General features: G+C 35.4%; 1 protein-coding gene across 1 annotated transcript; it reads left to right on the top strand.

Annotated features, from left to right (window-relative positions):
• The first annotated feature begins 5801 nt into the window (after positions 1-5801).
• LOC129893099 (transcription factor GTE4-like) lies at positions 5802-11287 on the top strand. Its single transcript, XM_055968591.1, has 5 exons — positions 5802-8251; positions 8354-8399; positions 8504-8608; positions 8735-8800; positions 10884-11287. Exons 1-4 carry the CDS (start codon positions 6194-6196, stop codon positions 8794-8796), a joined length of 2271 nt encoding a protein of 756 aa, XP_055824566.1. The 5' UTR covers positions 5802-6193; the 3' UTR covers positions 8797-8800; positions 10884-11287.
• The last annotated feature ends 55 nt before the right edge of the window (positions 11288-11342 follow it).

Genomic DNA, 11342 nt, shown 5'->3' on the forward strand with positions numbered 1-11342 from the left:
CCTCATCTTTTTTACCTTTATACATAAAGAAAATTCTCTTTTCCACGTAATTAGTACTCAACTACAATTTGACTCCATAAAAAAATGATTTCATTTTCATTTTTTTATATTCATGTATCTCTCTCTATCTTTGGTACATCTGCCACACCCATACAATGTGTGCCCAAAAATCGTTAATTAAGGGTATGACACATATACATTGACAAGTTGAACAAAGTATTTAATAAATAAAATAATAGAAGTGACATATTGTAGTACTAAAAATAAATAGACAAAAAGAATCAAAAGTCAAATGAATTAGATAATTGGATTGAAGAAAATAGACAATGGGAATAAAGGCTTTTATGTCTGAATATAATGGTGCTTGTCGGCCTATCTTTCTTCTTGTCTATCTTCTTTAAAATTAACTCATTAATAGAAGAAAAGATGACTAGATGATTAATTAAATAATGTGCCTATGCTGACAGATGTTAAATGAATGAGTAATATTGGTCAAGGGAACAGTAAGGACCAACTATGGAGATCAAATAATGAATCGATTAGGTTGAATTTGAACTGTTCAAAATGTTTTAGGCTAATAAAAGGATGGATCTTTAACGTGCTCAATAATACTTGGATTAGGATAAGATAGATTAAAATGGATTAAATTATGAGTCAAAATTATTCATCACGTTCAATTCTTATCAAGTTTTCATATTATTATTTCCTTAATTTCTTGTAAAAATAAGTTCTATAAAGTACTGATGGTTAGACCTATATTGTTGTATGAAGCAGAGCTAGTGTTAGTCAGTCAAGAACGCTCATGTTTAGAAGATGAATATAGTAGAGATGAGGATGCTCATATAGATGTGTGGGCATATCAAGAGAGGTAGAATTAGGAACGAAGTTCTACAGGACAAGATGAAAGTGGCCTCCATAGCAGACAAGATGTGAGAAACGAGACTGGGCTAGTTCGAGCATGTGGAGAGGAGGTGCATGGACGCACCAGTAAGGAGGTGTGAGAGGCTGGCTTTAGCAAATTTTAGCAGAGGTAGAGATAAGCCGAAGATGAATTGGTGGAGATGATTAAATAGGATATGGCGCATCTTCAACTTATTTAGTACACGACCCTAAATAGAAAGATATATATGAAGGTCAAATATTAAGATAGTAGAATAGTAGGTAGCTGAGTGTTGTCATACTTTTTATGTTGGAGAGCTAGGCAGAAGGCTAGTATCCTCTGCTCATCTTCTCCTTATTAAGCAGTTTTAGTTAGTTTTTCCTTGGTATCTTTTCTTTTATTTTTGCTATTACACGTAGATTCTTTTGCATTGTTCATTTTGCTATTTTGTCATTTTTATTTTATTTTCAATAATGCTTTGATTTCATTTCTTTTGAGTCAAGGGGTTATCAAAATCAACATCTCTCACTCACAAAGGTTAGGCACATACATTCTACTTCTTTCCAGAGATCCTACTTGTAAAACAACACTCGTTATTGTTGTTTCTTGTTGGTCAATTTGGGATACATATTTAGTGCAAATCATTCAAACTTTTAAATGAGCTTAAACTGAACGAATCATTAATCCGTCTAAACTTAAGCGAGTTGAATTGACAATATTTTGTGGACTAATTTTACCACGAAGAATCATCATGCCCCTATGCTAATGAATTTACTCTAATCTAAGAATTCAAGAACATTTCTTAACTTGAAAAAAAGAGAAGCAAAAATACTAGTCTTTACTTTCTTTGAATCGACAGTGTTTTCAGAATTTGGACGGCAAAAACAACCTTGTCCCATCATCTCTTCCCACTTGTTTTGTCTCATGACTTATTGTCCCTGCTCAATTTATTGACTCTAAACTCATTATCCATTTTTTTTTTTGGCGTGGGTGGGGGGGGTGGGTTTGGTTAGTGTATAAAAGGGACTGAATACTCACTCACATTTGTTACACACATTCCTCTTCCTTTTTCTTGATTTTATACTTAGATTTTGTTGACCTTATATATTCATACATATAGTCCTCTATCATGTCTACATTTAGCATCAAAATGAAACTTGTACTGTTACTATGTACGTTGGCTGTTAAGTCGATGATTCTGGGATGTTGTCATGAGGCCATAAAAAGGCCAATTGTTAGGACTCGTCGTCTAAGTTTACGCGAATTTGGTTACGATGAATCAACATTGGAGTATTACAAAAGAAGGGCAATGTTGTTAGATGTAGGAATCACGAGGGTTGCTCCACAAGGACCAGATGCTCAACATCATTTTCAATCACCTACAATGTCATAAGATACAAGAATTAACAAAATTGTGCGTGTACCTAAATTGATTTAAGTCATATGTTGTACGTTTGTATTTTGATTGCAGCTACGAGTGGAATTTAATCTGTTATACCAAGTTATCGCTCTATTTTTCGGCTTACGATATGTTGTTGTAGACATGCTTATTTTAGTATGTGGCGGAATTGTGCCTGCCTTTTCCCTCTCATGTTGGCTTGTTGCTCCATGCAATAAAAGTAAGTTAAAGAAACTTGATTTTATGGATTTTAATTCACTGGAATTTTGCTGTGAACAAAATAATGTCATTTGAGAGATAAAAAACTGGGTCTGATCTAACATTGTAACATATATACATAAAAATAATTTTTAAGTATATACATAGTATAATTTTGAAGGGGAGCCTTGGAGTAACTGGTAAAGTTGTTGTCATGTGATCAGGAGGTCACGAGTTCAAACCTTGGAAACAGCCTCTGGCAGAAATGCAAGGTAAGGCTGCGTACAATTGACCCTTGTGGTCGGACCCTTCCCCGGATCCTGCGCATAGCAGGAGTTTTAGTGCACCGGACTGCCCTTTTTTATACATAGTTTAATTTTCCGACAAAATATTATTGAATGTTACTATAAAAATGATATTAAAAAGAAAACTTCAACGCGAAATTATTGATGAAGAAAACCTTGAAACAAAATTGATACAAATTCGATGAATAAGATTCTGTAATTATGACTCAAAAATGATTTAAAAGTGTGAAAATATTAACATATTAACAGTCAAAATGAAAAACGAAAACCTAACCAAATATATTAAATATAAATGAATACTCATCATATTTATCACTTCATAAATATAATATTTATTTTTGAATATATATCTTGATCTATAATAGAAAATATCCGAGATGAAAATCAAATCTGAATAACCCTATAAAAAAAATTCTAAGAAGTTATTTTCTTAGTTTGGTGAGTTGTAATTTTCACATGAATTCTACAATCAAATAACCTTTAAAAATAAAATAAAAAATAATTTATCTTAACCTAATAAAAAATTTCACATGAATTCTACGCTTAATAATCTTTATACTTAAAAGTATTCTGCACTTTAAAGAAAATTAAATTACTTAATATGTTATTAAGATTTATACATGATTATAATTTTATCTAGCTTAAAAATATTATAAAGATAATTAAATAATAATTTGAGGAACATAGTAAAAGACATAACTTAGTTCTTATCAAACTTATGTCAATAAAGGTAAAACTTCAGTTTTAGAATGCATAAGTTATATCATAAAAATCTTAATTTAATTCCTACAAAATTATCTCTAAACTGATAAAAATTCTCTAAACTTACACCTAGTGAAAGAGGTCGTAGAAATACTTCACAACTTATGGTATAAAACTTAATTTCTATAAAACTTACGCGGCAAAAGTTTTATAAACTTATGTCTAGTGAAATTTAAGACGTAGAACAAGAGCAATTAGTGTAACAAGCTTGATACTAAATGGTTAAAAATCGAAATTGATTTTCTAGGCCTGTATTATCTATCATGGGCTTTGGTGACAACTGTTTGATTCGGGCCCTATTGGGCTTCTAGGCCTGTATTTCCATGGGCCTATGACATCCCTATCTCTCTGGCGCAACTCTTTACAAGATAAGACTCATTCTCAATGAATTTGTGTATATGAACATCAACTTGAACACTAAACCTTAAATCTAGAGAACTTGTGGAAAAATTAAAATGTTCAAGAATCTTTATTCAAACGATCATGGCCAGACACCAATAACAACGATAATATATATAGTATAATTTTATAAAGTAAAGTATGAGGAAAATAGCACGCACGCAAGCTTTGCATTTACCTCAAAAATAAAGAGGTTATTTCTAATAGACTCTTGGCTCAAGAGAATTATAGCCCAAAACAGAATATTATGATAGTCGAAGTACAAAATCATAAATAATAATAGAAATTGAAGGATTAAACGCTACAAAAGCAATGCTACAACTATTAGAATGAACAAATAACAAAACAACACACTTCTATCTACTAACCTTCTATCCTAATTTGTGTCCTTCACAATCTCCTGTCTAAAGTCATGTTTTCGATAAGCAAGAACTGCGTCATATCCTGTATAATTATTCATCCTCGATATTTCATCGATCTACATCTACCTTTTCAGAAACCATCCATAACCATCTCTTATAATCACGTATTGGTAATGTTGACATTAGTAATATTAATATCAGTTATACTGAGATTATTTCGTGTAAACTGTTTGATTTAAGTTATTTAAAATAATATGCACGACATATTTTTTTAAAATAATAATAATTATTTATTACAATATTATACTGCAAAACTATTGCATGATTAATATCATATCTTATTTTTTGGGAAAAGGACATAAATTTCCTTTGAACTTGTCTCGAAAAGTAAGTTACACGCTTAAATTATCACGACGGCCTATTACACACCTTTACTACTTAAAATTGAATTTATTTCCACCCTGAGATGTGTAACACTACTCTCACAGTATGTGGTGTATTACACTCGCTGCCATATCAACGCTACGTCATCGCCACGTCAGAATTTATATATATTTTTATTCTTTTTTTATTATTATTAATAATTAACTTTTCTTTGGCTAACTCTATTTTACATAAATTAATCCTTAATTAATTATTGAATCAACAATAGAAGAACATTTCTTGGAAGCTAAACTTGAAATCTCAGTAGCTTTTGATGAGCTACATTCACTTATAACAAAAAAATTGAAACTAATTCTATCCTTTTATCTATGTTAAAAAATTTGAAAAGAATTTGGAGAAGATTAAAGCAAAAATTAAGGGAGAAGCTTACATGAAAGAGGAGAACAAAACTGTACTTGAAAGTGACAAGATACCCAATTATTTCAATAACAAGAGAAGGTAAAAAAAAATATGTCAAAATTGAGAATTTTTAATAGTGGAGCAAAATTTTGAAATGAAAAATTAAAATTTAGACATACCTACTATGATTGTGGAGAAGAGGTGAGAAAGATTGTCATTTCACCGGAGAAGAGAGCAACAAGATATGGAAAAGTTACTAGGTTTCAAATCTTTCAAGGTTACAAAAAAATTTGATTTTTTTTTTTGATTTATTTGGATTAATCTTACATAAAATTAACCTAATTGCGAATAAAAAAAAATTGTGCTTTGAAGTGATGATGAAAAATAAAGAATGAAGAAAAAGAGTATATTGGATGGGGTGTGAAGAAGAAGAGAAGGATGAAGCGTAAAGACAAAAGAGATGTGGGGGGTGGAGGAAGGGGGATTTTAATTTTTCTGAGGTACAATTTTTTTTAATTTTTCTGTTACGTCGGGTAAATAAATTTATTTTAAAATTATAAAAATATGTAATAAATTATTAATAATAATTTAAACATATAATTAACTTTTCGAAACAAATTCACAAAATCACTAATTTTTTTTCTTCTAATTCACCCTATGGAACAAGACGAGTACGTGACAAGTAGTTAAAAGTATAGTTGGGATGGAGGACACACTCTCAATCGCTTTTCCTCTTTTCCCCCGAAAAAAATAAAATCTCCAATCTCACTCCCCAAATTCACAAAATCCTGAAATTTTAGTTTTCTTATTTCTCAATAGATCCTTCAACTTTTTGTAATTTTTGTTTTTGTCATTCTATTCGCAAAAACCCTAGTTCCGTACGTCTTCGATTTCCCTGAAAATATCGATTCCGCTCGGGCTAAGGTTTTCAATTTTTCATTTCAAATCCATGGGGTTTTAGGGTTTTAGGGGAGAGTTTCGATTTTTTCAATCCTAGTTGTTGTGTTTTGTGCTTTGGGTTTCGGATAATTTAGGGTTAGGGTTTAGTGTCTTCATCCTTTTTTTTTTGCTTGAACAACGAGGTTGTTAGGTTGTGATTACATGTATGGATTCAGATGCAAACGATTTGAATTCAAGAAATAGGTTGCGTTGGGGTGATAATTACAAAGTCTATACCCGCAAGCGCCGCAGAACCCTAGAGAATACTAATATTGAAGTTACTCCGGCCGCCACCCCCACCGTTAGCTCAACCGCAGCTGTACCGGAGGTTACCTCGAACAGCGGGAGGGATACGAACGAGAATGATGATGTGACGCAGCCGTCTTTACAAACCCTAGACACCGAGAGAGTAGTTCAATTTCGGGATTCTTCGACTCTTAAAGGCGGCACAGGGAGTGAGCTAGTAGCAGTGAGTAATGGTGGGGAAGTGCGGGAATCGACGGAAGATTCATGTGGTAGAGATGAATCTAGAGATGTCGGTGTTAGGCAACTTGTGGAGCATAAAGATGGGGAATCGGCGGAGGGTTCATGTGCTAGAGATGTACCTGAAGTTGGTCGTGGCACCGGCACTGGTGCAGTGGTGGTGGTGTCTAGTGGGGGAGGAGTCCCAGAAGGCAGCAGCGGAAGCCAGCCTGCAATGCAGAATCATAGAGATAAACCACAAAGTGACAATCTTGAAGTGGAGAATGGGTATGGTAAGCCGGTTATTTCAAGAATTCAAGATAGAGTTAGGATTAATTTAACTGGAGTGAGGTCCAGAGATGAGATTAGAGAGCTCGGTATGAGCCTAGAGAGTGAGCTTGATCAGGTTAGGAGCTTGGTAAAGCAGCTTGAAGCAAAACAGCTTCAGCTGACAACATATAGGACTAGTATAAATGGTGGTAATATTAATGCTGGTAGTGTTACTACTTTTCCGGGTAGTATTAATGCTGGTAGTATTACTACTGTCCCTGGTGGTTCTATTAGCTCTTACAGCCATCCTCAGTATATGGATAATGGTGTGATCAAGAATAGATCTTTAGTGCGAATGAATTCAGAGGTGCGTTCTGCTGGGCACATTGGATCAAGACCATTCCAGCGACCTAATTTTCTGATCGTGGAAAACAGTAATGGTTCTAGTGACTTTGTGCAGAAGGAGAAGAGAACCCCAAAGGCTAATCAATATTACAGGAATTCCGAGTTCCTCCTTGGTAAGGATAGACTGCCTCCTGAAAGCAATAAAAGACTGAAGAGTAATGGCTCTGCGAAGAAGCATAGTGCCAATTCAGAGAATGGGTTTGGGTTTGATAAGCATATACTTCAGGTTTTTAGGAATTGTTGCAGCTTGCTTCAGAGGTTAATGAAACACAAGCACAGTTGGGTGTTTAATGAGCCAGTGAACGTGAAAGCTCTTGGGCTGCATGATTATCATGACATCATTAAGCATCCTATGGATTTGGGCACCATTAAGACTAGGTTATCCCAAAATTGGTACAAGTCTCCAATGGAATTTGCAGAGGATGTACGACTTGTCTTTCGTAATGCCATGACTTATAACCCTAGAGGGCAAGATGTTCATGTTATGGCCGAACAGTTATCAGAGATTTTCGAAGAGAGGTGGGCAGTTATAGAGGCCGAGTACAATTCAGATTGGAGGTACCAAATGTATCATGATGGTGGTGCTCCTCCCACCCCCACCTCAAGAAGGACCTCTTATGCCCCTCCCTTTCTCCACACCCCCGTGTCTTCTTGTTCTCTTACTCCACATGCCCGTCAACTGCAGCCTTTGGATAGATCTGAGTCAATGACTAGGCCGGTTAATCCCAAGATGAAGACTTCAAATATAGTTCATGTTGCTAGGACACCAGTTCCTAAGAAACCGAAGGCAAAAGATCTCAATAAGAGAGATATGACGTATGAGGAAAAGCAGAAACTTAGCACAAATCTTCAGAATTTACCTTCAGAAAAGCTTGATGCAATTGTTCAGATAATTAAGAAGAGGAACACAGCACTTAGTCAAGACAACGATGAGATTGAAGTAGATATAGATAGTGTTGATGCAGAAACACTCTGGGAGCTTGATAGATTTGTAACAAATTTCAAAAAGAGTTTTAGCAAGTACAAGAGAAAAGCTGAACTTGCTCTTCGAGCCAGGGAAGGAGCTGCTCAGACTGCTCGAATTGTGGTGAGCTTTGTTCTCTAATGTATCCTTCTCTTCATCCCCCCTCTAGTAGTCATTGTGTATTTGTTTGGTTGAGATGCTTAATGTGTGAAAATTACATTGTAGAACCCTACGTCAATGGTTGCTGATGCACTGAAAGAAAATGGAACTGGTAAGTGTCTCATAGGAGGAATTGTTGCCTCGCCTCGGATAGGTTTCAAAGATTCACGCATTGGGTGAAAAATACTTATTGTTCTTGCTGTTGTGTATGAGTAGGTGAAAAGGATACCACTCCTGCTACCCTTGAAGGTGGAAGACCGGCGGATAGTGCAAGTAGCAGCTCAAGTAGTTCCAGCAGTGATTCAGGCTCATCCTCTAGTGGTAATTATGATACCCTCCTCCAAGTCTCAACGCTACACACAGAATGATTGTTCATGTTCATTGTTTAACTAATTTTCAGCAAGTTCTTCATAGTATCTCTAATTTAATTTGCTACACTATGTGCAGATTCTGATAGTGATAGTTCTTCAGCATCTGGATCAGAGGCAGCGCAGTCACCTAGGACATGATAATGTGAGTAAGACTGATTTAGCTAGTGCACGTGATCATTCTGCGGTTGTGACCCCCCCCCCCCCCCTTTTTTTTTTTCCCTGGTGAATGTGAACTTAATTTTTTTTCGTACAAGCCTTTTGTCTTTGTTTTTATTCTCATATTTATTTGAAAAGTGTAGTTTGGATTCTGTGTCATGTATTTTTTGAGTATGCTGTTTGTTAAGTTCTCTTTATTGCTGCATTTGTTAGGGATGACATGGCATGATTAGGAAAATGCTCTTTGGCATTGGTTTGATTGTGTCTGTGATTCCAGTTCTAACTAGTTTTGGAAGTATGGTTGAGGACTATTACTATCTTTAAGTTCACTTATGGTGTTATGCTAGATACATATTAGATGAACAGAACCAATAACCATTTGTCTTGATGGAAAATTTTCGTTGGAATTGGGAGCATGAGATTTGTTTTGGTGTAGGAAGTCTTAGAAACTCTTGATTGTAAGGAGGGACCATCTTAAGCCACCATAGATTAGTTTTGATAGAGTAGCTTGGCAATGGATCTTATGACTGCATGAGAACCGTAAAATAGCTTGGGTAGGAGAGCTTCTTATCTGATAGATATGGAATTGATGTTACATCCGGCGGCGGGTGGTGTAATGGACAACTTTTCATGACGAGTGGAGAGGGTCTTTTTAGAGTTACACATTTGCTTTTCTGGTTTCTGACATCTATGTAGTGAGTGAAGCTGACAGTTTGAAACTTCATTCCTTATGGACTATTGGACTCATATAGCTGATGATTAACACACTTAAGTCAAGGGGGTATTAGGTGTCTCAACTTGGGCTCCATTTTCGTGGATGCTCAAGCTGTATCAAACTCTGAGAAAAATACCAGCCTAGTTTGAACAAGTTGAGCAACACTACTTCTCCTTGCATATCTTATATGGTCAACTGCTACATTTGTTTTCAGAATCTGACAAGATATGATATTTGGTTTGTTCAATAAGTCGACCATTGATATATATAAAGAACCAATGCTCACCTTCTTTCTTAATAACAAATTAATAAGTTGATTACCAACCGTACAATTTTATTTAGCAATATGATTATTTAACCTGATGGAAAACATTTGTCACTGGGAAACCACTCAAACTTTGTGTCTTTTGATCAAAGAAAAAGAAGAAAAATTTAAGAAAGCAGAATAGGAACAAAAACAAAGAAGGTATTCTATTTTATTTTGGGTTCTTACTCCTGTTCCATTTTTTTAGCTACTGTTTCCAGTTTAGTTATGTTATAAGACGAGTTGTTCTAATATACTTTAAACCAGCAAATCATGCTTTTTATTACATGAAAACTCTTAGTTCTAAAGTTCTGGTTGTTTTCTGTGGTGGTGCATTGACTTTTTGGGCCTTTTCCATACCAGAACCACCATGCAGATTGGCCATTTTAGGAGGGCAATTCCCTAATCATGGTTATCCGTTGCTTCAGTGACTTAGTGTATGTACTGTCAATATGAAAGAGGCGCATAGATACTTTTTCATAATAAGCTGATTGATGGTGTTTTAAAATGGCTACATTTCTAGGACTTGCTGCAGATACAAAAGATGTAAGTAAATCCTGATCAAGAAATAGATAAATAAATGTGTTGTGCCCCCTCTACCCCATTTTCTAGCTCCGTTTCCTTAGGTACCCTACTCTGCCCAGCAGGGCAGCATGTGCATCAAGTTTTCCCTCCCTAGAACTAGGCACTCCTGCAATTTTCCTTTATATCCTCTATCCACTCTGTTATTGTGGCTCCCCGGTCGTCTCATGCACTTAAGGACACCGTTGTATAGAGGGAAGAAGGGGAAGATGAGGTTTGCCACTTTTTTGGCTTGTAATGCTTCTTTCCCCTTTGAATTTATCACTAAACCGCGGCAGAGTAGTTCTGTGAAACAAAGAAGTTAGTGGAGGAACTGTAACTGTGTTATTTCATTGTCTATTTCTTGATATATTTGCGTTGGTTTTAGGCTCTGTATATTCTATGGTTCTTTGCCTTCTATTTTAACGCTTGTCATGGTGTTTCTTGCCTATCATGAAAAAGTGTTGTGTAACTTTGTCTATTTTATAGTTCTTACAGGAAATTTTGATTATGAATGCATTGGAGCAGATGCCGGTTCAAACACTCGTCTAAAAGACGTCTTGTGGCTCTTGCATGATAGTTTCTTTCAAGAACTTCAAGTATGGGAGGAAGTCCTAGGGTTGGGGCCCTTGCTTTAGTGATTTTGGGAGCATGTTAACAGTCCGCTCTCACATTCTTCTCCTGATATAGCTTGTCAAGTTATACACAGGAGGTGGTTATGGTGGTACTATGAGATATTTAACACCTGTTTGTTGCCAAGTTTGCTAAACCAGTTTGAATTATAATCTTGTGCTGAAAATCTATCCTTTCAGTGTTCATTGTCAGCAATTTGGCAGGATCATGCAAGGTCCTGCTGCTGTAACCTGGGTGTACAAAGAGCATAATAGGTTGATCTGTATTGTTTGTTTGCTTTGGCATTGGCATTATTTATTGCACTGTAAAATCACC

The sequence above is a fragment of the Solanum dulcamara genome, chromosome 6 (genome assembly GCF_947179165.1).
Source record: "Solanum dulcamara chromosome 6, daSolDulc1.2, whole genome shotgun sequence".
NCBI lineage: Eukaryota > Viridiplantae > Streptophyta > Magnoliopsida > Solanales > Solanaceae > Solanum > Solanum dulcamara.

Coding starts and splice junctions, on each gene's coding strand:
- LOC129893099 (XM_055968591.1), top strand. CDS start 6,194: ATGGATTCAGATGCAAACGATTTGAATTCAAGAAATAGGTTGCGTTGG. Junction 8,400..8,503: donor ACTGAAAGAAAATGGAACTG/GTAAGTGTCTCA, acceptor GTGTATGAGTAG/GTGAAAAGGATACCACTCCT. Junction 8,609..8,734: donor TTCAGGCTCATCCTCTAGTG/GTAATTATGATA, acceptor CACTATGTGCAG/ATTCTGATAGTGATAGTTCT.